Genomic DNA, 26,409 nt, shown 5'->3' with positions numbered 1-26,409 from the left:
TAAATACCAAAGAGATTTTATTAGACAAAGCTGAATAATTGTTTAAGGAGGATTACAGAACAAAAGAGAAAGCAATCTGGTGCAATCTTTTTCACTGGGGAGCCCCGGTGATGATGAAAAGGACGTGGTCTCTGTAACACCAGCTGGTATGTAGCACCTTCCCGGGTCTCAGTCTACGCTGAAGCTCCATATTACTATGGAGTGTGTCTTTCTTATGCTGTTACATCTCTCATAAGCAGCATCAAGAAAGGGGCTGTTGGCCGCCCTTATGTGAGACCAATGTGCTTGGCCAGCAGCCAAGTATATTCCAATCCCAGGCTGTGCCTCTTCCCACCCTCCCTGGTCCAGGTGGGTGATTAACACATAATATAAACGCAAAATATGAATACAGGAATGCAGCTGGATACACAGTTTTCCATAAAAAACAGGAGTCCAGGCTTATTAAAGTTTAAGGGTAGAGGCTTAAAATGAATCATTTAAATGCATGGATTTAAGCAGTGTATAGAAGTCTACATGTGCAGAGGGTAAGAGTGGATCACACCACTAGGCCTCCTCACCATATCTTCTGCAGTGCCACTACAGATGGGACATCTGTGGTGGTTGCTGCAGAGATGTAAAAGGATTCATTGACAAATAACTTCTTGATGTTTTATTAATAAGCCTCGTCTTGGCGCTTTTCAGATCACACACTTCAACAGTTTCACTACGCATCTGCTAAGTGTGCTTCGGTATTACCTGTGTTGTGACACTGCAATGCCTGTGCACTGTCAGCAAAGTGCACATATCTAATGCCGTCTTTCAGGTTTTATTTTTCCGTTTCAGTAATGTGGAGGATTCGTTCAACAACTTGACGTTTCACTATTTTAGTTTCCTCTCAGCTTTTGAAACAATCCTCCCCTCCCACCACCATGCTCTTGTACATAGCTGAACAAATGCATCAAAGCAATTTCTTTTTTATTTGCTTTTCGCTCCCTTCTCTGTCAATATTAAACCCATTTTGCTTAAATTTCTTTCTGTTCTTCCTTTCCTTTTTTAGCCTCCACCAGTGAGTTTTTAAAATCAGTTTAAAAACTAACTGTGAGCCATGGCAACGAATAGCTTGTGCAAGCTGGAAAAGACTGCTCCTCCTGCTGGTGGCTTTGCACAAAGCCAGCAAGAACAATTTTTTGAAAAGCCTCATCACATCATCATCATCCCCTGCCTCTTCTGCGACCCCATTGGCCCAAAATGGGGCAGGAGGAGGGCACAGAGAGCACATTTTACAATCAGTATGAATGGTCCCTGCCTAGGAAAACATGTTAATGGTTTCCTCCCTTTATTTACATTTTGAATACAATCCTGACAAACTGAAGAATTCTACACCACCCCCAACTGCTGTAGAGCTCGCAGTCTGGAGAGTCACCCCGGTAAGGCCTGTGGGGTAGATCTGGCTGCCTGTGGCAAGACTGGAGACAGATGTACTCAGAAACAGGAGCCAGCTTGGGGAGGTTTCCCTGCAGGGCCATCTCTGCTCCCTTCAGCTCCACCTCTGTGCCTGTACCTGGCTCTGCAGTGAAAGCTGAAGGAAACATGGAGGGGGAGGGGGAGGGGGAGGGTGGGGGAGGGTGGCAGAGTATCTGCTTCTCCCACCTCCAAGCAGCAGGAATGGTTTCCCAATAAAAAGGATGCTCAGAGCTCCCCGCCCTGCTTTTTCCTTCACTTTGAAAATAGTCCTGAGGTGGGATACAGAATAAAGTGGCTTCCTGACTGACACAGGGATGAACCAATCACAGCTATTCAAATCAAGCTGAGTTGTTTATAGAGTTGTTTCGCCTCAAATGGGAGAAAAGGTTGCCCCTCCCCCCACTCTTATCTGGGACATAAGCTGTACAAATGTTACAATTGCTGTAACTTAATATACATCGGTCTCCATTCTTCAGCTGCCTCAGCAGGAGAGCGTCAGGCAGGCTCCCTCACCCAGCCAAAAGAAAGGGAAAAGGGTCTCTCCTGAGAAGGAGGCTTCTGAGAAGGTGTAGATTGGGGCTGCTGAGTCAGCATCAGAAAAGGCCACCTGCCCCACAGCATACTTTAGAGTCACTTTGATCCTCTCAGGCTTCTGAGTCAGGGACAGATAAATGTCAGAAGGGGAATCGGGTGCCTCGTAAGAACCACAGAAATGCCTCACAGCCCAGATCCCTCCCTTGGGACCCCAAGACAATTTGTCCTCTCCCTTCACAGACTTCCTGGCAACCCCCACAGCCCAGTTCCCCCCACTTCCCACAGTGACTTCCCAGCAATGTCTGCCTGCTGTGAATCCCTCACATCCCAGGACAAAACAGTAGAAGCTGAATCTCTCAAGACTGCTGGGCAGATATTGCCTTCTCTCTCCCCATCTCACGCTTCTACGATCCTTAGCCAGGATGAGTTGGTGATGAGCTGTGGCCGGATCCAGAGTGACATTAGCTGTTGGGGGTTGAATGCAGGGGGAGGAAAGAAAAAAGAAACAGAGTCAGCAGGGAAGTCTGGACACCCAAATGGATTGAGCTGCTTTTGTATGTTTCAATAAAGTGAAATAATATTTTTAATCCCCATAATAAAATACACTGTGAGCCTCTAACCACATGTCCAGCTACACGTCCCTGTCTCCTCTACCTGGCCTGGCTAGGCTTATCAGGACCGTCCTCAGAGCAGGGACAGGGAGGGGATTGAGCATCACCCTGTGCCTCCTCCATTCCCAGGCTGCTTGCTCCTTGTGTATGCCCCTCTCTGGGGGCCCCTGACACACCTCACCAGCCTCCTCCTCCTCCTCCTCACAGGCTATGCCTTGCCTGCCCCAATTACGGGCCAGCGCCCCTCTTTATTACCTGCAAGAGCTGTTGACAAGGCCTCTCCCCCTTCTCCTTCCTCCTGCTCACACCCCCTCCCTTGTACGCAGTCCTTCCTCTCTTCTACCTGGCTGCTGCACTCTGCTTAATCTGTGGGATTAATCCTTGGCACATGGAATGGCTACTTGTGGGGAGAAACATATGAAGACAGTTTTGCTTTTTGGCCCTGCTTTTTACAAGACTGGCCACAGTTGAGTCTTGCACCTGATCCAGCTAACAGGTTCTTAAGTCTCCTGCTTATATGGTTTGTAAGTTGAATTGGGAGTAAAGATACAGAGGGGAGGAGCATAACATCTAAAAATAAATTGATAAATATTTAAAACTAGAGAGAGAGAAATATACATAGGCATTGAGACCTTCCCCCATTCTTCTCTCCCTCTACTCCTAATTCACACATTGATGGCTCCAGAGCTCCCAAGGCAGAACTATGAAAACATAAAATAAAAGCAGACAACTTTCTGACAAGTCCCCATCCCTCCTGACCAACATCCAACCCCACAATTTACCTTGCTGCAGCTGAGATCCAGATAGATAGTCTGGGGAAGGGAAGGGAACAGAGATTAAGCATCATCCCATTGTTCTTCTAACAAATATTGCAGCAATGACAATCAGCATCTACAGTTCTCTTATTACTAGTGAAAAATTAAGAGTGAATGCAGACATTACATTTATCTTGTAAGGTTTTGTCTTTTCTGAAGCTTGTCTTTGGTTATATGCCATGACATGTGAAGATGACAAGTCAAGTCTCCTGCTTCCCACCTCAGCTATCTTTGTGATGAATGCTGCCATGATCTGGAGTGCTCATGTTCTCTCATTTCTGTAGAGGGTGCACTTACCCCTCCCGCCGCATTTCCCCCACTGGCGCCATTTCCAAGAACCTTCATCCTGTTGCCCTCATCGGCCGGAAGTACTGGGTAGGATGTGCCTGTTGCGCGTGTGCACGTCAGACAGACAGGCACACACACGCACACCCGGTACTTCCAGCCAATGAGAACAATGGTGTGGCAGAGGGGTATGCTGCCGCCCTAAAAGTTTTTGGAAATAAACGGCACTGGCAGGGAAAATGCGGCGGGAGGGGGAAATGCGGCGGGAGGGGTAAGTGCCAAGTGCCCTTAAAGTGCCAAGCCCTCAGCTTCTGGACCGCCCAGCCACAGTTCCGTGCATATCCCTACTGCTTAGCAAAGGGGACAATTCATGCTTGCTACTACAAGACCATCTCTCCTCCCTACTTGTTTTGAACATTCAAACTTTTTTTTCTCCCAATGGAATTTTTATCAATCCCAATCATTCATATATATATATATATATATATATATATATATATATATATATATATGGCGTACCCTGTGGCTAATCCCTTAAGTGGCAGCTCTCACGGGAATTCACAAGCAGAAGCACCTGATTGGGCAGTGGGGATTCCATATGCAGATAGGGAGGAGCCTGTGTTGGTTAAAGTCAGTTGGAATGCAACTGTTACTGGTCGGAAGAGGATGGATGGATAGATAGATAGAGGGCAAGGTTCTGTGAAGAGAGGGGTCCTGAGGGAGGAAAGAACCCCTTCAGGGGAAGGAGGCTGACGTTGTATGAATTAGATGAGGAAGCAAGATGAACAAGGTCTGTTAACTGAGGGAGAGGAAGGAGAAGAAAGAGTGGAGGAGGGAGAGAGAGAAAGAAGGAAGGTGAAGAGAGAAAGGGCGAGGGATGGGCCTGAGCCTGTCAGCAGCCTGAGGGGAACGAATGGCCATAGCAGCAGTGGCAGCAAGGAAGGGCCCAGTCAACCACTGCTTCTTTGAGCTACCGAGGCCACTGACAGAGGGAGGCAGGCATGCAAGGGATGGGCCTGGACATGTCAGCGGTCTGAGGGGAATGGGCGTCCATAGCAGTGGCGGCAGCGAGGAAGGGTCTGGTCAACCACTACTGTTGCTGCTTCTGAGAGAAGGAGCAGGAACGGGGCCTGGGTAAGGGTGGTGAGGTCTCTGGGGATAGGAAGCTGCATCTTGGCCAACAGGCAACAGCAACGCTGCAGCTGCAACCAAGAGGAATGGGGGGGGTGGAGTAAAGGGATGAAGGAGTAACCAAGAGGGGTGAGGGGGGTGGAAGCAATGGGATGGAGGAGGAGCAGGAGTGAGGCTCAGGTGAGGGTGGAGAGATCTCTGGGATGAGGGGGCTGTGGGTGAGTGGGGTTCTGGAGTAAGGGGAGCAATCAAGTACTAGCATGCAGATGTTCTGTGCGGTTAAGCTAGTTAGATTTATTATTGGACTGAGAAACTACAACTGAGGACAACTATCAAATCTGGCAAACAGATACTTGAATGTATTCTTTTAAGAATTTCCAGCCCAATCTAAATATTTCAGTGGGACTGACTTTATAAAATGTATGCCAAGGTCTAGGGACCAAAGGCCCCAATCTAGCAAAACATAATTGGGATAAAGTTGCATGGAAACAATCGATTTACGTTTAGGTCAGTCACAATAATCTCCAATTAATCTCAATGACACTTTCATCATTTTGGTCAGACAGCATAGAAAAGATAGTTATAGAAAGGACAGCAAAGAGAAGTGGGATGCCTTAGAGGAAAGATGATGGTGCTTCCACCAAGGGAGAATGCCATGAAGGATCATCTCCCCCCCAATTTACTTTTTTTTTTAAAAAGCAGGGTGGTCATGCTTCTTTTATCCATGTATTCCTAGTAAACAATGCAGACTTTGAAGCACCAATGAGCTACACACGATTAGAGATTTATAAGTAAAGAGTCCTTACATAAGTCTAATTTGAAACATAGGAAGCTGCTTTATACCAAGTAAGACCATTGGTCTATCTAGCCCAGTATTGTCTACACAGACTGGCAACAGCTTCTCCAAGGTTGCAGGCAGGAGTTTCTGTCAACCCTATTTTGGAGTTGCCAGGGATGTTCTTATATAACATGCAAATACTCTTTCCAGAGTAGCCCCATCCCCCAAGGGGGATATCTTATAGTGCTCACTCATGTCTCCCATTCACATGCAAACCAGGGTGGACCCTGCTTAGCAAAGGGGATAATTCATGCCTGCTACAACACCAGTCCTCCTCCCTACTTGTTTTCAACATTCAAACTTCTTTTCTCCCAATGAAATTATTTCCAATAATCCCAATTAGATTGACTATTGGAATGAGAAATCTAAGAGGGAAAGTATCAAATCTGGCAAACTAATACTTAAATGTATCCGTTTGCTGAAGAAACTTCAAAAGGAACTTGCAGCCCAATCTAAACATGGTGAATTCTGAGTGGGACTGTCTTAAGATCTATGCCAAGGCCTGGCGTCCAAAACCCCAATCAAGATAAAGCTAAAGTTAGATTGGAAACCATTAATTTAACTTTAGGTTAGTCACAACAACAATATACCTTTAATTTCAATGACACTTCAGTCATTTTGGTCACAATCGTATAGAAAACATAACCAAGGAAAGTGGGAGGCCTTAGAGGAAAGGTGATGGTGCTTCCACTAATGCCTGGAAGAATCAAGTTCCCTCCGCCTACATTTTCTTTTAATGGGGGGGGGGAGGATACTTGTTTTATGCATGCCTCCATCATAAGACCTCCTTCAGACCTTGAAGCACCAACGAGCTACAAATGATAAGAGATATTCATGAGGTAAGAAATTCAGCGTATAGGAGCTTATATGCCAGTGCCAGAACCCTCCGAGCTAAGATGGGTGAGCTGGAGTGCTTGGTTGCTAACACAGAAATTGATATAGTGGGCATAACAGAACCAGTGAGAACCACTGGGACACTGTTATCCCTGGATATAAACTCTATAGAAAGGTCAGGGAGGGGCGCCTTGGAGGTGGAGTAGCACTGTATGTTAAAGAAGGCACAGAATCTAACAAGCTAGAAAACCTAGGCGGATCGGAGTCCTTCACAGAAACCATGTGGGTAACAATACAAGGCCTGAAAGGAAATGTGCTACTGGGGACGTGCTATCGACCTTCAGATAAAAATGCTGACAGTGACTGGGAGTTGCAGGAGGAAATCAGAGAGGCATCAAGGAGAGGCAGAGCAGTAATAATGGGTGACTTCAATTACCCACAAATAGACTGGGTAAATTCACAGTCAGGTAATGACAAAGAGGTCAAACTTCTAAATATGCTGAATGACTGTGCTCTAGAACAGTTGGTCTTGGAACCAACCAGAGAAAAGGCGAAATTGGACTTAATCCTGCGTGGTACCCAGGACCTGGTGTGTGATGTCAATGTCATCGACCCTTTAGGGAACAGTGACCATAGTGCCATCAAATTTAGCATGCATGCAGGGAGAGAATCACCAAGAAAGTCTAACACAGACATTTTGAATTTCAGAAGAGGAAACTTCTCCAAAATGAGGAGAATGGTGAAAAGAAAGCTGAAAGGAAAAATCAGGAGAGTCACTTCGCTCCAGAGTGCATGGAGTTTACTCAAAACCATAATACTAGAAGCCCAGTTAGATTGTATACCCAGAAGGAGGAAAGGTACCACTAAGTCCAGGAGGATACCAGCATGGCTAACAGGTAATGTCAAGGAAGCCATAGAAGGGAAGAAGACTTCCTTCCAAAATTGGAAGGTCTGTACAAATGAGGAGAACAGAAAGGAACACGAACTCTGGCAAAAGAAATGCAAGGTGACAATAAGGGAGGCGAAAAGAGAGTTTGAGGAACATTTAGCTAAAAGCTTCAAGGGAAATAACAAAAACCTCTCAAAATACATCAGAAGCAGGAGACCTGGCAGGGAGGCAATTGGCCCATTAGACAATGAGGGAGTGAAAGGGATGATTAAGGAGGCTATGGAGGTTGCAAAGAAGCTCAATGAGTTCTTTGCGTCCATCTTCACGGCAGAGGATACTGAGCATATACCTTAACCAGGCTTTTCGGGTATGGATGCTAAAAAACTGAGTCAGATAGAAGTGACAAGAGATGATGTTCTAAACTGTCTGGAAAAACTGAAACTAGCAAATCGCCAGGGCAGAGCAGAAAGTTCCAAGTTCCTTCCCTGGCTTCTCCAAGACAGGACTGAGAGAGATTCCTGCCTGCAACCTTGGAGAAGCCGCTGCCAGTCTGTGAAGACAATTCTGGCCTAGATGGACCAATGGTCTAACTCAGTATATGGCAGCTTCCTATGATCCAAGAGTCCTCAAAGAACTCAAATGTGAAATTGCTGACCTCCTTGCTAAAATATATAACTTATCCCTACAATCAGGTTCTGTACCGGTGGACTGGAAAGTGGCAAATGTAACACAGATTTTCAAAAAGGGATCAAGAGGCGATCCGGGAAATTACAGGCCAGTTAGCTTAACGTCCGTTCCCAACAAACTGATGGAAAGCATCCTCAAGGATAAAATTGTAAAGCACATAGAAGAACCAGCATAGCTTCTCCTATGAGCAGGTAACCTATAGTCCTCCAACTAGTATCGGTTGATAGACTTCTCCTCCATGAAGTAATCCAAACCCCTCTTAAAGCCATCCAGGTTTTTGGCTGTCACCACATCTTGTGGTAGAGAATTCCACAAGTTGATTATGCATTGTGTGAAAAAGTACCTCCGTTTGCTGGTCCTTTTGAGTCTTTTGGAGCGCCTCACAACCCATTTTGGATTTCACTATCCGAAGGAGTTTGGTATCATCTGCAAATTTGGCCACCTCGCTGCTTACCCTACTTCTAGATCATTTATGAATAAATTGAAAAGCACCAGTCCCAGTAGAGATCCCTCGGGGACCTCACTTCTTACTTCTCTCCATTGTGAAAACTCTCCATTTATACCTACCTTCTGTTTCCTGTCTTTCAACCAGTTAGCAATCCACACATGTACTTGTCCCCTTATCCCAGGATTGCTAAGTTTCCTCAGGAGTCTTTGATGAGGAACTTTGTCAAAAGCTTATTGGAAGTCCAGGTAGACTATGTCAACTGGATCACTTTAATCCACACACTTGTTGCCACTCTCAAAGAATTCCAAAAAGTTTGTGAGGCAAGAATAAATTCAAGAAATTCCAGAGATCTGACTTCTGAGCCAAGGGGCCTTTCCAGAGCAAACCAAAGTGGTGTTATCCATTGGCATTGTAGTTCCCCATTTTCTCAGAAGTGGACGTGTAAGGCTCTAGGTCACATCTGGACCAAGTTAATGTCCACAGAAAATCTTTGCACTAATTCTTCTTTACCTTTGAACTGCTTCATCGCATTCTCCAGAAATATGTTTCTGTCACCCATGTCCCAGACCCTCTGCTTCACTGAGAGAGGGAAAGCCACAAGATACTCAGATCTCTCTTTCTCCTTGCACCTGGTGAGAAACAAAACAGCAGGAAGTTGGAAGGAACATGGTAAAGAAAATAGCACCCCTCCCCGCAACGACTGCTCTTTTGTGTGTCACTTCAGGGATGCTCCATGTAATTGGGGTGGGGTATAAGGGACTATTTAGAGCAGAAATCGTAATGTTCAGCAATGCACAATGGCCAGTGGGGAGGCCAACCAAGCCATTGATTAGTTCTCCAAGGAGGAGTTAGGCCTTGTACAGATATATAAGCAGGTGCTAAACCTAAGCTCTTATGTGCAGATTTGGTGCATGATTTTTTTTGAATCTCTCTTAAATATTCAATACCCAAAACAAGTATAAAACCACATCAAAGTAAAATTGATAGCAAAATTTCAGATAAAGAGGAAGGCACAACCAGGAGGTGGTACTACTGGTAAGGCATTTCTCTTCTGCAATCAGCCTGAATTCAAGCTATATTTCCATACAGCAATACAATATGGAGCGATATTAATCTGCAGGAAAGTTCTGCCATGTCCATCTCCACAAAAAGATCCTGTACTGTATGTGTTTATTCAGAAGAGGAAATGCTTGCTCCACATGCTTGTAAAACAGCAAAAATCTTGATTTTAAAATGGGCTCTTTGATTTGTCATCTCCTGTTTTTCATGGCTTTGGCATGATTGAAAACAGACTTGGAATGACTGATTTCTGTTCCTTGCTGCCACTAACCTTATTAGCCATATCACCTATGCTGTCAGAGGAATACTACTACTTTAATCACACATTTATTTTATTTTATTCATGCAATTATGCTTTTTGAAAAAACAATTTTTTTTAATTGTGCTCTCATCTTATTCAAAGGAAAGTGAGATCGTTTAAAAAAGCAATTAAAGGCAGAACTCTAGGGTTATTTTTTAATAAGAGGGAGAAGCAACCACACTGGAGAGATGTGAAACATGAAAATGGGGGGCATCAACCACATATTGCCCCACAGATTACTCCTCCTGCCCGGTGACTTGAGTTAACTTAAACACACGTTAAAGTGCTACTTGAAATACCAGTCTGTCCAGTAAGACTGGTAAAGGGCTACTGAAACTTTTCAGGACTATCATGGCTGTAATAGGAACCTTCTTCCTTGTGGCTTCTGCTGCTGCAATTACTTTCTATTCAGTGGGGACAGAGTATTATTGGCTTCCCCTCATTACTATTTGTCTTTTCTTTTTTCTCTCCTTTTCTTTCTTCAAGTTCTCTACGTACTATCGTCACCAGCCACACTTATTCTGCCCAGCTCCCAGGAGCCTCCCTGCTGGCTTGCATCTCCAGGCTTGGAGATTGCACTTTATACAGTGAGGGAAATAAGTATTTGATCCCCTGTTGATTTTGTCCGTTTGCCCTCTGACACAGAAATGACCAGGCTATAATTGGAATGGTAGGTTTATTGTAGCTGTGAGAGACGGAATAACAACAAACAAACCCTCAAAAGCCCAGTGCCCAAAAGTCAGCGATGGATTTGCATTGTAGTGAGGGAAATAAGTATTCGATCCCTTCACAAAAGATGTCTTAGTACTTGGTGGCAAAACCCTTGTTGGCAATCACAGAGGTCAGACGTTTCTTGTAGTTGGCCACCAGGTTTGCACACAACCCAGGAGGGATGTTGTCCCACTCCTCTTTGCAGATCCTCTCCAAGTCAGAAAGGTTTCGAGGCTGATGTTTGGCAACCTGAACCTTCAGCTCCCTCCACAGATTTTCTATGGGATTAAGGTCTGGAGACTGGCTGGGCCACTCCAGGACCTTCATGTGCTTCTTCTTGAGCCACTCCTTTGTTGCCTTGGCTGTGTGTTTTGGGTCATTGTCATGCTGGAATACCCATCCACGACCCATTCTCAATGCCCTGGCTGAGGGAAGGAGGTGCTCACTCAAGATCTGACGGTACATGGTCCCGTCCATCGTCCCTTCGATGCGGTGAAGGTGTCCTGTCCCCTTAGCAGAAAAACACCCCCAAAGCATAATGTGTCCACCTCCATGTTTGACGGTGGGGATGGTGTTCTTGGGCTCATAGGCAGCATTCCTCCTCCTCTACACACGGCGAGTTGAGTTGATGCCAAAGAGCTCGATTTTGGTCTCATCTGACCACAACACTTTCACCCAGTTCTCCTCTGGATCATTCAGATGTGCATTGGCAAACTGCAGACGGGCCTGTACATGTGCTGCCTTGAGCAGGGGGACCTTGCGGGCACTGCAAGATTTCAGTCCTTCACGGCGTAGTGTGTTACCAATTGTTTTCTTGGTGACTATGGTTCCAGCTGCCCTGAGATCATTGACAAGTTCCCCCCGTGTAGTTCTGGGCTGCTTTGTCACCGTTCTCATGATCATTGCAACTCCACGAGGTGAGATCTTGCATGGAGCCCCAGACCGAGGGAGATTGATAGTTATTTTGTGTTTCTTCCATTCAGAGGCGTAACTAGGGAAAACGGTGCCCGGGGCAAGCACTGAAATGGCGCCCCCCGTGCCCCACCCACCCACCCCCCAACATACTACATTATACTTAGGTTTTTCCTCACAAGCGCCCGCCTCCAAGCCAGGCCACTGACTGGCCGCCAGGCGCCAGCAAAGCAATGGGGGGGTGCGGGCGGCGCGGAAGGGACCGCTCGTGGGGGAGGGGGCGCTGACACGCTCCCTTGACTGCTGCAGCGCTGCTGCACTGAGCAGGAAACATTTGTATTAACAAAAAATTAAAAAAAATTAAAAAAAATTTTTGTCATGGCGGCGCCCCCCACGTGACCAGAAAAGATGGCGCCCGGGGCATGTGCCCCCCCGCCCCCCCTATAGCAGGAAGCCTCTGCTTCCATTTGCGAGTTATCGTGCCAACTGTAGTCACCTTCTCACCAAGCTGCTTGGCGATAGTCTTGTAGCCCAGTCCAGCCTTGTGCAGGTCTACAACCTTGTCCCTGACATCCTTTGACAGCTCTTTGGCCTTGGGCATGGTGGTGAGTATGGAAGCTGAGTGATTGCTTGCTTCTATGGACAGGTGTCTTTTATACAGGTACTGTAACAAGCTGGGATTAGGAGCACTCCCTTACAGAGGGTGTTCCTCATCTCAGCTCGTTACCTGCATATAGTGAAAAGACACCTGGGAGCCTGAAATCTTGCTGGTTGATAGGGGATCGAATACTTATTTCCCTCCCTACAATGCAAATCCATCGCTGACTTTGGGGCACTGGGCTTTTGAGGGTTTGTTTGTTGTTATTCTGTCTCTCACAGCTACAATAAACCTGCCATTCCAATTATAGCCTGGTCATTTCTGTGTCAGAGGGCAAACGGACAAAATCAGCAGGGGATCAAATACTTATTTCCCTCACTGTACATGCTCAGGAGCTGCACTGCAACGTGAGCTCTCAGTTTATGGTACACATGGGGACAGGTCACTTAGCTGGCAATGGGCCAGTCACCCCTAGATTTGGCTGCAAACAGCACAAATTGAAACAGATATTAAGATGCATATCCCCTCCCACAGGAACACAGGAAGCTGCCATATACCGAGTCAGACCATTGGTCTATCTAGCCCAGTGTTGTCTTCACAGACTGGCAGCAGCTTCTCCGAGGTTGCAGGCAGGAATCTCTCTCAGCCCTATCTAGGAGAAGCCAGGGAAGGAACTCCCATCTAAGCATACTTCAGGAGTTAACTAGAGTTAATTCGATGCCAGCAGGAAGAAAGGTAGGCAAAGTGGCAAAATAATGATCTCCCCATTACAGAGGAGATGAGTCAGTGATATAGACTCAGAAGTGTACCCACTGAAACTATTGATAGCATTGTTAGAGAGCCTGTCCTGGCACAGACTCTCTTCCGCGCACCTGCATACTCTGATTTTCATCACAATCAGCCTTGCCTACAAAAGGCAAATCCCACATTGTACACAAAGGAAGAACAATCAGTAAACAATGCATTCCGGACAGGTCCACCCGAACACTCTTAGGAGGAAAGAGAAAGAGGAATTTGTCCTCAAGGCATGTTTTGGGATATAAGTATCCCTACTTCTGGCACAGCAGCGAAATGCTTGACTAACAAGCAGAAGGTTGCCTGTTCAAATCCCCGCTGGTACTAAATCGGGCAGCAGCAATATAGGAAGATGCTGAAAGGCATCAGCTCATACTGCGCGGCAGGAGGCAATGGTAAAACCCTCCTGTATTCTACCAAAGAAAACTACAAGGCTCTGTGGGCACCAGGATTCAAAATCGACTTGATGGCACACTTTGACCCAGTGCACTCTCCCATGCCTTTCACTAGAGACTCCAAGGATCCCAGCTAACAAGCTTCGTGCTCCCCTGTACTTCAACTCGGGACTCCATCAAGCTATCTTCCTACTCCCTTGTATGCTAAACTTGGAACTCCATCCTACACTCTTTTACAACCCACAAAGAGCCTGAAATCTCTCCCAGCTTGGGTGATCGACTTCTCACCCGCCACCACGCCAGGTGGTGTCCAGTTTTTCACACCACTATTTGAATCAGTCTGCGTACCGATCCATCCAGCTTGCCTCACACTTGTAGGAAGCTGGATCCACGGAGAAACTTCTCTCCCTAATCTCTCCAACCCTCCCATTTCCCGTCACACTGAGGATCGAGATTCTGCAGCTTACAAGTCTCATCATCCAGATCAGGGGCAGATCCAGGGAGGGTGCAAGGGTGCAGTTGCACTCCCTGTGAATTTCTGATGAGTCTCATGATCTGCAGTAGCAGTGAGTAAAAAAAGTCTGAACTTTTCTCCTGCCCTCTCCCAGCCTTATTGGTTCTGCTGGAGTCTTATGTGCCTCCCCTGCTTGGAATTTGTATGTAACGGCGGAACCGAGGAAGCTGGCTGTTGGGCTGGGGGTTTGTTCCTGCCTTTTGTTCCTGAAGATACACTGCTTATAGCTCTAATCTGGTCTCTGTGTGTGAGTTTCTTTCTCCCCACCCACCCACCCCACCCTTATTATAAATATTTATATGCTGGGGTTTTTTTAGCAACAGAGTTCTCAAAATGGCTTAAATAGCAAAATATGAGAAAATGGTTCTCTCTGAACATGTTTCCCCTTTTAATCATTACTAATTTATTTTGTTTTGCTTTGTGCTTGTAACATCCTCCCCCACCAAAAGTCTATTTTTGTACAATTGCTTCAAAATAAGACTTTGCAAATCAGATCACAAGAAACTCATTTAAAAATCTCCCTTGTCCATGAAATGATTGGTTGTCTTTACATTCTAAGAAATTGGGGTAACTCCATATATGACATTCTGCTATCCTATTTGAAATCAAATTGATGGCCTTTCTTTCTGTACTGTATAGACCAGGACTGCTCAATTGCTGCCCTCTGGCAGATGTTGGTCTACAGCTCCCATAATCCTTGACTATAGGCCATGGTGGCTGGGGATTATGGGAGTTGTAGTCCAAAAACAGTTGCAGGGCCAAAGTTCAGCAGCTCTAGTATAGCAATAGCAATAGCAATAGCACTTACATTTATATACCGCTCTATAGCCGGAGCTCTCTAAGCGGTTTACAATGATTTAGCAATGATTTAGCATATTGCTAATATACAGGTGGTATGAGGCGGGCACAAGGCTATGTGTGGCTCCCCAGAGGTGCATCAGAATCTAATCTGGCCCACCACCAGATTTGAGTTTGAACCCCCTGGCATAGCGCATTTGCAAGAGAAAAAATCCAAGCCCCAATATTTTTATATGGGGGGGGGGATTATTGTTTCACCCCCTGTAATTTCCTTCTGGATGCACCGCTGGTCCAGATCAGGTGAATATGAACCTTTGCCCCTCCCTGGGCCCCAAACCTATCTCTGCTCCCTTTTCTTAAATCCAACCCCATCTCTCTATCTCAAGCCTCTTTTCTCTTGCCTGCCTGAGAAACTCACACAATTAGACCTTAACCTAAAATGCATCATTGCAGTTGGTTTATTTAGAAACTTACTTTATTGCTCTTTAAGTTAGAAACACCTCATTGTAGTTAAATTGCTTAGTATATTTTTATTGCCTTAACCACATTCTTATTTCCTGTATCCCCCTCCCTCAAGTACATTCTTTTAATTTTGAGACTATATCTTGTCCGAATCCAGTCATTTCTCGAGTTCAAACGTTTGCACAAATTAAAACTGGTGGAGCTGACATCTCTGAGCTAATTCCCCACAACACGTGAACATTAGGGTGCTGAACAAACCTCCCTGGGCCACTTCCATTAACACTATCCAGACCCTTCTGAGAATCAGGTGACTAAATGCATGGGATCGACTTACCTCTGCAAGGCACTTCTAACATCCTGGAAAGAAGAAAGAGAAAGACGAGAAAACTCAGTACCTACCTTAGTGTGAAGAAAAACTTTATAATAATGAAATCAGCAGGCAAAGTGGATCCATTTTACAAATCTCAACCAGTGGAAGCAGATAAGTGGGTGTGCTGACCAAAACCAACAAAATGCTCCTCCTCTAAAGTGTGCAGGATAATATCTTCTATTTAGGACCAATTCCCTGTTGTCCTGAAGAACACACATTCATGTGTCTGCTTACATGGAACTGCAAACTGTTCTTCGTAAGCCCTGACCCCGAATATGGCCTGTGGTGGGCATTATCGGATGGAGTGTCAACAGTCAGAACATCGACTGAGATTCCCTGCTGTCGTAGTTGAACTCTGTCAGAGTTCTGAATTGCCTGCTCAGCCCCACCCTGCCCTGTCCTCTCCTCCCTCCCATTACTTGGGACTGGGAGAAGCCAGGAGGCAGCATACGCAAGGTCTTCTTTGCTCCAGACAGAGCACCAACCCAGCAGTCTCAAATTGCCCTTCTATGTAAACTCCAAGTACGTGGTTCCATTCTCCCGTCCCTCTTTAGCTTCCATTTCGGTGTCCAAGTGGCACTGGGATTGTGGAAGTTGTACTTTTTTTTTTTAAGGGATGCACTCATGGATTCCTATAAAGCTTAATGCTCCATATGGAGCAAAGAGGACCCTGTATATGCTGCCCCACAGTCCGTTGGTTCCAGTGTTTCCAGGGGTTACTATGCCATCATTGATAGCGGTGATGGACAAGGGAGTAGGGGCTCAGATGGAGAGGCTTTCAAATCTATTTAAGCCGAGTCCCTAAGTGGCCATTATCCTTCTGCCTTTCGCTTTTGGAGAGAGAGGAACGAACTGCTACTTCTGCTAGTTTCTGAATTTGGAGCATGGTGGAATTTTATGAATGAGAGTGAGTAGTTTCTTTGATAGTCAGTAGATTTTCTTGCGGTAGAGCAGACTAAGGAGGCTTTTTTCCATGATTTATTTTTAATTTTTTTATTTCATTTCTCTGAGCTGAGAAAATCAGTGCTGCATTCCTGTATTTTCTGCTGCCATTTTAGTATCTCCATCCCCGCCTGAGTGTTGCCTGTGCAGCAGCCAAACTCCCTGGCTGGGTTTTGTTTTTAAAAAAAATTACTGAGAGGAAATCATCAATCTTGCTTTGCCACTGCAAGACTCACTGGCTGCTGTGGCTGGTGCAGGAGAGAAAGAGCTTCCTTTCATTTTAGCAGTTCTTGGGTGGCTGAGTGACCCCCCTCCCCCGCCGTTTCATAGGGACTGCAGTGCCTGGCACAGGCAGGCAGCAGCTCCATGTTGCTTGACTCCAGTTGGCAGATGACCAGAGCATAGGAGGACTCAATGCTGGACTTCAGACTGGTGAGTGGCCAACTGCACCATTTGGTTTTTTTTTTCACACCCCAAAACACACAAGCACACACACATAGTACACAACACCCCACACAGGCACAGTTTAATTACTGTTCTGCCTGCCCTGTACCTGAAGGTTGAATCCTAAAAAGGAATTTTTAGGTTTTGTTTTTTTTTAATTTTCAATCGGGGTTGTGTGTGGGAGGGATCCCCATTAGCTAGGTAGATATTGTCAGGAAAGGCTTTGGTTGGCGTTGGCATTGGCCCCCTACACACAGCTTGTGTGTTCCCATCCCAGTGCCACTGCATATAGCAACCAAGAATCTACACTGAATTTAGACTGTTTGCTATATACGTTCTTCACAGGGATTAATTATGAGAAAAAGTCATCACACATCAAAGAATCTAAAAATGCAACCATTCCTAAAAAATAAACAGAGTACTCCAGCGCCTTGCGGGCTGGGGGGGCCGGGTTTGCACTCGGGGTGCCACAAACTACCCCCCAACCCAGAAGCCAATGGGGTACTTAGTTTATTTTTTAGGAATTGTTGAATTTTTAGATTCTTTGGTGCATTATGACTTTTTCTCATAATAAATCCCTATGAAGAAGTTATATAGCAACCAAGAATCTAAAAACTAAAAAAGCACCCTAAAAAATAAAATGTCTTGTGGATTGGGGGGTAGTTAGCACCCAATATTCTGTACCTCTCAACTCACTTTGGATCACCTTGGCGCAACCCACGGGGAGTAATGGGGCTGCTTAGAATCCCCATTATTCCTTATGGTGGAAAAACAAAACAAAACTAAAAAAATTCCTTAAAAATCACCTTTTACTCCTTTGGGTATTGGGTGGTTGTTGGCATCCATTGAACACTACCATACAACCCACTCTGGTGCCCAGTGGCCTTTTAAATTTCCCTGAATTGATTCAACTTTGAATCAGTCAAGTTGAATTGAATCTGGCCTGATTAGAGGAAGAAAGATTTCAGGTTCAATAGAATCTGGCTGATTTGATTCAGTATCACAAAAATCAATTCGTGCACATCTCTTCCAGCCATCCCCTAGGAGGAGGACCAGGAACCTGGCCTGTTTCTGCTGATGTCTTACCTGCAGAAGCTCACTTGCTGTCTGCTCACACTTCTCTTCTGTCTCCTGAATAATTTTATCAAGAGAGGAGAGCTCCTCAGAGAGTGTTATCATATGTCCATCCCTTCTTCCTGCAATCTCCTTCTCCATGTCTTCTATCCGGGTCAACAGGAGTGTCTCTTGCTCTTCCAGAAACTGATGGAGTTCTCTGAATTGAGCCACTGCCTTTTGCCTCTCTGCTACTATTTGATTCTACAGATGAGGAGAGAATATGTTTGAAATATGGAGTGTTTGGAGAGTCAAGAAGTAGGCAATGACCATTCCTGAAAATTGTCATTGGCCTTGTGACACTTCAGGATATTAATGACAAACAGTAATCAAGTAAAGAGCTTTGAAAAGATTTCCAAGGGCCCGCCCTTATAATGGCCTGAAGGGAGAAGCCTAAAATAAATAAATAAAAGCCTTAAATAAATAAATAAAAGCAGTTCAATAGTTAGGCTGGGTGGAGACTAACAGTACACAGATGTCACTGAGGAAGACTTGATATAGTCGAAACGCTTCTAGCAACGACACACGAGGGATCAGATGCAGAAAAAAAAAATCAAACCATGTGCCATCTTTCAATTAAAGCATAATACTCAGAACATTCATCCCTCTCCCATTTCTTTGGTGGTTTTGAAATGAATTATTGGACTTTCCATTTTAACACGGATCTCAATGATCATTTTGTATCAGTTTTATTAAGATTTATACTTATATTTTTACTGATCCAGTGTTATAATTTCTTGTAGAGTTGGTCAGTGTTTTCAAACCATACAGTTTTATTACTATTATATTAAAATAGTCATATAAAATATTTGGATTCTTATTTTTTATGTTCCCCTTAAAATGGCCTCTCAGGAAAAGGAGAACAGGCAATCTATTTAATGGGCAGTCAGAAAAGAAGGCCAGCCTCGTGGCTTTTGATGATGCTTTCGCTGTTTTGTCTTCAGTTTTTCTACTTATTGAGTCCAATGCTTTTTTCATTGATAATACTTACAAGCAAGTTTTGGCTTTCCTTTTCTGCATCAGCTTTACATGCCAGAATCTTCTCTCTTCCCTTCATGAAAAGATCCAGAAAGCTGCAGAACTGATCCTGAAGAGAAAACAGAATCTCCAGTTTGGTTCCTTCTTGAGGATTTTGGGTTTGTCATCCTCCTCTGCCCTGGCCCCACCACTTCATCTTTGGATGTTGTTTCCTGCTGTGCTGTAGTTTTGGAGTGCTTTATTGTGAAGGAATAATTCTACTTATATACAATTTCATTAACGAAAAACCATTCAGGTAAACACATTGTGTAAAGAGTTTTCCATGTTCACTCAGGCTCCAAAATGCCAAGACAATGAAGCCATTATGGGCTACTCCCGCAACAGGCATGTTATTTGGCAATATTTGGGCAGAAATTCATGGTTTAAATGAATTATCAGCCTTTAAGAGAGCCCTTAGGACTTATTTCCCTAGGGTGCCATTGACCCTTTAGGGAACAGTGACCAGGGTGCCATCAAATTCAGCATACATGCGGGGAGAGAATCACCAAGGAAGTCTAACCCAGACATTTTGAATTTCAGAAGAGGAAACTTTGCCAAAATGAGGAGTATGGTGAAAAAGCAGAAAGGGAAAATCAGGAGAGTCACTTCGCTCCAGAATGCATGGAGTTTACTCAAAACCACAATACTAGAAGCCCAGTTAGATTGTATACACAAAAGGAGGATAGGTACCACTAAGTCCAGGAGGATGCCAGCATGGCTAACAGGTACTGTCAAGGAAGCCATGAAAGAGAAGATGACGTCCTGCCGAAATTGGAAGGCCTGCCCAGATGAAGAGAACAGATAGGAAAACAAACTCTGGCAAAAGAAATGCAAGGTGACAATAAGGGAGGTGAAAAGAGAGTTTGAGGAACATTTAGCTAGAAGTATGAAGTGGAATAAAAAAACATTTAAATACATCAGAAGCAGGAAACCTGGCAGAGAGGCGGTTAGACCATTAGACAATGAGGGAGTGAAAGGTATTATTAAGGAGGATATGGAGGTTGCAGAGAAGCTAAATGAGTTCTTTGTGTCCGTTTTCATGGCAGAGGATACTGAGCATATACCTGTTCCTGAACCAGGCTTTTCGGGGATGGAGGCTAAAGAACTGAGTCAGATAGAAGGGACGAGATGATGTTCTAAACTATCTGGAAAAACTGAAAACTAGCAAATCGCCAGGGCCGGATGGCATCCTTCCAAGAGTCCTCAAAGAACTCAAATGTGAAATTGCCGACCTCCTTGCTAAAATATATAACTTATCTCTGCAATCAGGCTCTGTACCAGAGGACTGGAAAGTGGCAAATGTAACAATGGTTTTCGAAAAGGGATCCAGGGGCAATCCAGGAAATTACAGGCTGGTTAGCTTAACGTCCATTCCAGGCAAATTGGTGGAAAGCACCCTCAAGGATAAATTGTAAAGCACATAGAAGAACAGGCCCTGGGGGGGAGAACCAACATGGCTTCTGCAAAGGGAAATGTTGCTTCACAAACCTTTGGAATTCTTTGAGAGTGTCAACAAGTGCGTGGATCAAGGTGATCCAGTTGACATAGTATACCAGGACTTCCAAAATGCTTTTGGCAAAGTTCCTCATCAAAGACTCCTGAGGAAACTTAGCAGACATGGGATAAGAGGACAAGTACATGTGTGGATTGCTAACTGGTTGAAAGACAGGAAACAGAGGATAGGGATAAATGGAGAGTTTTCACAATGGAGGGAAGTAAGAATGGGGTCCCCCAAGGATCTGTATTGGGACCAGTGCTTTTCAATTTGTTCATAAATGATCTAGAAGTAGGGGTAAGCACTGAGGTGGCCAAATTTGCAGATGATACCAAATTCATTCGGATAGTTAAATCCAAAACGGATTGTGAGGAGTTCCAAAAAGATCTCTCCAAACTGTGGGAGTAGTCGACAAAATGGCAAATGCAGTTCAGTGTTGGCAAGTGTAGTGATGCCCACTGGGACAAAAAAAAAAATCCAAAAAATCCAAGACGAGATCTGAGCTGTCGGTGAGTGACCAGGAGAGGGATCTTGGGGTCGTGGTGGACAGCTCATTGAAAGTGTTGACTCAATGTGCAGCAGCTGTGAAAAAGGCCAATTCCATGCTAGGGATCATTAGGAAGGGGATTGAAAATATTATAATGTCCTTATACAAAACTATGGATTGGCCACACCTGGAGTACTGTGTACAATTCTGGTCACCACATCTAAAAAAGGACATTGTTGAACTGGAAAAGGTGCAGAAGAGGGCAACCAAGATGATCAGGGCCTAGGGCACCTTTCTTATGAGGCAAGACTATAACATCTGGAGCTTTTTAGTTTAGAAAAAAGACGAATGTGAGGAAACATGATAGAGGTCTATAAAACCATGCATGGTGTGGAGAAAGTAGAGAGAGAGAAATTCTTTTCCCTCTCCCATAACACTAGAACCAGGGGTCATCCCATGAAATTGATTGCCAGGAAATCTAGGACCAACAAAGGGAAGTACTTTTTCACACAACGCATAATCCACTTGTGGAATTCTCTGCCATAAGTTGTAGTGACAGCCTACAACCTGGATGGCTTTAAGAGGGGTTTGGATAATTTCATGTAGGAGAGGTCTATCAACGGCTACTAGTTGGAGGGCTATAGGCCACCTCCAGCCTCAAAGGCAGGATGTCTCTGAGTACCAGTTTATGGGGAGTAACAGCAGGAGGGAGGGCATGCCCCTTTCAACTCCTGCCTGTGGCTTCCAGCGGCATCTGGTGGGCCACTGTGCGAAACAGGATGCTGCACTAGATGGGCCTTGAGCCTGATCCAGCAGGGATGTTCTTATGTTTATATGTTCTTATTTATTTGGTCTGACCTTCCTGGGTTTTTTTAAACTGTTTTGATTGTTCAGATTTTATGGTTTTATGTTTGATGTTTGAATTATTATTTTTTAGTTTGTAAACCACCCAGAGCTATTGGATTGGGCGGTGTAGAAATGAAATGAAATACATACAGATATGGCCTGTTATCCTTTTCTGTGCTTAGTACCAGCTTCACCACTACTTCAGAGCTGGATGGTTGTCAGCAGAAATGTGATTGACAGATATGTCCCAGATATGTCTGCTCACTAGGGCTATCTGCACTGCGCAAAGGCTTGGACTAGACTAGTGGTTCCCAACCTGGGGGCCTCCAGATGTTACCGAACTACAACTCCCAGCATCCCCAGCCACAATAAATTGTAACTGGGGGTACTGGGAGGTTTAGTTCAGCAACATCTGGAGGCCGCCAGGTTGAGAACCATTGGACTAGGCGACCATCAAGGTTCTATGGAGAAGGTATTTGCTACCAGTTGGATACTTGTAACCTGAATGCTGGCTTCAGTTGCATGGATTCCACGTATTTATTCCTGGAACTTACATCCACTATTCTGCCATTGACAGACATCCAACTCCTATAAGCCATTTCCTTTTAACCGCAAAGTTGGCATGGATTATCCTCAAATCCATCTCGCCTACATTGCCGAACCTGCAGCACCCAGGCATTTTCTAACAATAAGCCACACCACAGTACCTACTGCCCCCAGATTTCTGGTTATAATAGCAGAGTGCAGAGTGTTGTACACCACCCAGAGAACAATTTGTTATGGGGCAGCTAACAAATAGAGCTTATTATTATTATCCTTAATGTCAGGCCCCTGCGTTGTCCTATAATTTGCATTACTTTTATTTTTATTGCAAGCCAACTTGACCACAATAGATAAAGTGGAAAAGGCAGAAAGACAGTAAATAAAGATGAAAAGTGTAAACGAAAAACAGAGACAAGCAACTTTAAAAGTATTTCCAATTCCTGGATACGCCAGTCTGCTGATCATAGAAATGGGTGCAATCACACGTACAGCATTAAAAAACAACAACACATTTATATACCACTCTTTCTCCAAGGAGCCCAGAGCGGTGTACATAGTTAGGTTTCTCCTCACAACAACCCTGTGACGTAGGTTAGGCTGAGAGAGAAGTGACTGGCCCAGAGTCACCCAGCAAGTCTCTGGCTGAATGCGGATTTGAACTCGGGTTTCCCTGGTCCTAAGCCAGCACTCTAACCACTACACCACATTGGCTCTTCAGATGAATATCCTAAGCAGAGGCGCTCTTACCCCTGGACTTTGGGGCTCAAGTCCAGGGCCTCCACAGCCACTGGGAGCCACCAAATCTTCTTTAGTCTGTCCTGGGCCGTGTGGTCACCCAGGCAAGCATGATGATGCTTAATTTGCAGGGGAGGAGGGGACTCAAAATGCCTTTAGGTCCAGGCTCCAAAATTAGCTAGGTGCACCTCTGATCCTAAGCATGCAAAGTCTGGACTGGAGGATGAGTGAGGTGCTGGGGCTTCGAGAACCACACTGAAGGTACAGCAGGGTATTTTGTGCACATCAGAACAGGGCTTGAGTCTGGATCCCATTAAAGTAGGTTGAATAGATCCCCCATCACCTCCCCACTACAGACACCAGGCACTGCTTCAGGTGAATTCCTTCTGAGGCCTTGTTCTGCACATTAGAGCAGGCAAACCCTTTTCCTGCCATGGGATTCGGTACCAGAAGACCTCTCCTGGCTTAGAGGCTGGAGCCAAGGCCAGTTTAGTAATAGTCCTCCTCCTCCATGCCAACAGTCAGCTTCCCCATGAATCCTGCCCTGCCATCTTCCAAATCAACGCCAGTTCTTCCTCAAGCCACAAGGGAACAAATCCCTACCTTGTACTCCTGGGCAGCCTCCTGGGCAGGAACCACAGTGTGAGCTCGGTGCTCCTTGGATAAGTGGCACACCACGCAGAGGGGGGCTTCATCGTCCTGGCAGAAGAGCTTCAGGGGCTCCTGGTGCCTCCCGCAGACTCTCCAGCCTCCCACTTGCTGCACACTGAACTCTTTGGCTAGTGCAACCATATTGGCAAATTGCCTGTTTGGCTTCAGGTTCCTGGGCTGAACTCTCTCTCTGCACTGAGGACAGGTAGAGTCTGAGGGGGGCTCCCCCCAGCACTGGGCAATGCAGGCTTGGCAGAAATTGTGCCCACAATCCAGAGTCACTGGATCAGTAAAGAAGTCCAGACAAACGGAGCACGTGGCTTCATCCTGAAGTTGCTTCATCCCCAGGCTGAGAGCGGCCATAGCTCAAACTCCCCAACGCAACCGGCTAAGTTTCGCGCTTTCCTCGGGACCCCTCCCGCCCAGGCGGGGCTTAGCTGCAAGCAGAAGGGCGCGCTGCTCTTCCCCGAGCCGCTGGAAAGGAACAGGCCACTACAGTGCTGGAGACAAACAGGAGAACGCGAGCGGCGGAGTGGTTGCTTTTTCGTCCAAGGTTGTAGTCTTGAGGGGAGCTAGAACAGCTGGTCCTGGGCTTCTGGTGCAGCTGCTATACAGAGACAGAGCCATGCAAGTTTGTCTCTGTTGGCGGCAGCAGTCGGAGCAGTACTGCTGATGATGAATAGGATGCTGGGAGAGAAAGAAGAATCAGGCGTAGCAGCGGGAAGCTCGCTTGAGCTGGCATCCTGTTTTGCGGGTCTGAGAAGGGAGGAGCCAAGCAGCTCAGCTGTTCTTCCTGGTGGGCGGGGCCTCTGCTAGTATCTTACTAGCAGGTAAGAGAGAGAGCAGGGAGATTGTCATAAGAACAGCCCTGCTGGATCAGGCCCAAGGCCCATCTAGTCCAGTATCCTGTTTCGCACAGTGACCCACCAGATGCGGCTGGAGGCCACAGACAGGAGTTGAGGGCATGCCCTCTCTCCTGCCATTAAGGCAGCCAACATTAAATCTTTTCCTTCCCCTCTTCAGTTTTCCTATTGCACACTGTCCATTTTGTTGGAAGAGCCTCTCCCCAATCACCTGGCATGATTATCTGATTATTTATTATTATTTTATTTATTTAACTTATATGCCGCCCAAACGTTCATCTCTGGGCAGTTAACAATGGCATAAAACAATTAAAACAAATATAAAAGGTTAAAATATTTTAACAATTTAAAAACAGTATAAAATTAAAACCTACAAATTTAAAAAGCTGAAAAAGCTCGGGTGAAGAGATGGGTCTTCAGATGTTTTTTAAAAAATAGTCAGATGGGGAGGATCGTATCTCATCAGGGAGCACATTCCACAATCTCGGGGCAGCAATCGAGAAGGTCCGTCTTTGTGTAGCCACCAGACGAGCTGGCGGTAACTGGTTTATTAGAGTTTATTATTAGATTTTTTAATTAGGCCTTTTATTCATTTATTCATTAATAATTAATAATAATTAAATTATTTGTTAGCCGCCCCATAACAAATTGTTCTCTGGGTGGTTCACAACAGAGGATTAAAACATACATTAAATCATAACAGACAAAAAAATAAAATAAAATACAAAATGCAATACAAAACAGCTTAAAAACATTTTAAAATTAGTTAAAAATAATATCAAATCTGAAAACCAAAATTTAAAAGGCCTGGGTGAACAAAAAGGTGCCTGGAACCTAAAAGAACAAAGTGACAAAGGCAGGTGAACCTCACTGGGGAGGCAATTCCATAAGCAGGGTGTGACCACCAAAAAGGCCCTCACCCTGGTAGCCACCCACCTCACCTCGTCTGGCAGGGGCACCCAGAGGAGGGCCTCTGGAGAAGTTCTTAAGGTTCAGGTAGGGTCATATGGGGCAAGGCACTCTCTCAGGTAACCTGCTCCCAAGCCAGTTAGAGCTTTAAACCTTCACCCACTCCTTGACCTGGTTCTGGGCAGGAGGGGGTCTGCACTGCACATTGCAACTTCAGCAGTTGTATGGAGGAGGAGGAGGAGGAGAAAGGGAGAGGAGAGGAAGCCCAGGTCCGGAGGCTCCTGAAGAGACCACCAAGGGCCTGGGACAAGAAAACTGTTATTCCCCACCACCACTCCATTTTGGCTGTGTGTTTGTGTGCATTGTTTCAGTATTTAATCTTCAAACCACCTTGGGTCACTTGTCAGAAAGGCAGTACCATATTTACCTGAATCTTAGACCAGTCCCCCCCCCACACACACACACATACCATTCTTTTCTGTGAAATACAGGGAGTCGTCTTAGATTTGGAGTCTTTCTTTGGGGTAAGCACAGCCTCTATCTTGTAAGCCATCTTGCCATCATCTTGCATTCAGTCGCCTTCTATTTAGGTAAATACTGTCTATAACTGTTGGCCCCTGTTAACTGAACAAAGAGGCAGCTTTCAGAGTGGTGATTCTATTACATTTAGCAGGAGGAGAGCAACTGGCCCTATCCAACCCCAGCACAGCATCCCTCCAGTGGCTGTTGTTAGTATCTACTTTATATTTCTTTTTAGATTGTGAGCCTTTGGGGAAAGGGAATCATCTTATTTATTATATATTTTTCTATGTAAATTGCTTTGCAAACTGTTTTTGAAAAGCAGTATATAAATTACATTATATTATTATTATAAATTACACAAACAAACCAAACCGTTTGCTTCCTCTCTACCTTTGAAGAAAGGGCCTTTTCT

The 26,409-nt window shown here is 45.2% G+C and overlaps 1 protein-coding gene across 3 annotated transcripts; it reads right to left on the bottom strand.

Annotated features, from left to right (window-relative positions):
- Window positions 1-24,450, bottom strand: LOC128344298 (zinc finger protein RFP-like). Of its 3 annotated transcripts, XM_053294162.1 has the most exons (7): window positions 23,656-24,450; window positions 18,921-19,016; window positions 17,903-18,133; window positions 15,395-15,417; window positions 9,026-9,144; window positions 3,371-3,400; window positions 1-2,442 (listed from the first exon to the last, which is right to left on the bottom strand). In XM_053294162.1, the coding sequence occupies exons 1-7, from the start codon at window positions 24,064-24,066 to the stop codon at window positions 1,925-1,927; spliced, it is 1,428 nt and encodes a 475-aa protein (XP_053150137.1). In that variant the 5' UTR covers window positions 24,067-24,450; the 3' UTR covers window positions 1-1,924. The 3 variants fall into 3 exon arrangements, with proteins under 3 accessions (XP_053150137.1, XP_053150138.1, XP_053150139.1); XM_053294163.1 differs by lacking the exon at window positions 18,921-19,016; XM_053294164.1 differs by lacking the exon at window positions 9,026-9,144 and having other exon boundaries at window positions 2,311-2,442.
- Window positions 24,451-26,409: the final 1,959 nt, after the last annotated feature.

This window comes from Hemicordylus capensis, chromosome 2 (assembly GCF_027244095.1).
Source record: "Hemicordylus capensis ecotype Gifberg chromosome 2, rHemCap1.1.pri, whole genome shotgun sequence".
Taxonomy (NCBI): Eukaryota; Metazoa; Chordata; class Lepidosauria; order Squamata; family Cordylidae; genus Hemicordylus; species Hemicordylus capensis.
The sequence above is the reverse complement of the archived record's forward strand: the minus strand, read 5'-3'. Positions and strand labels throughout refer to the sequence as shown.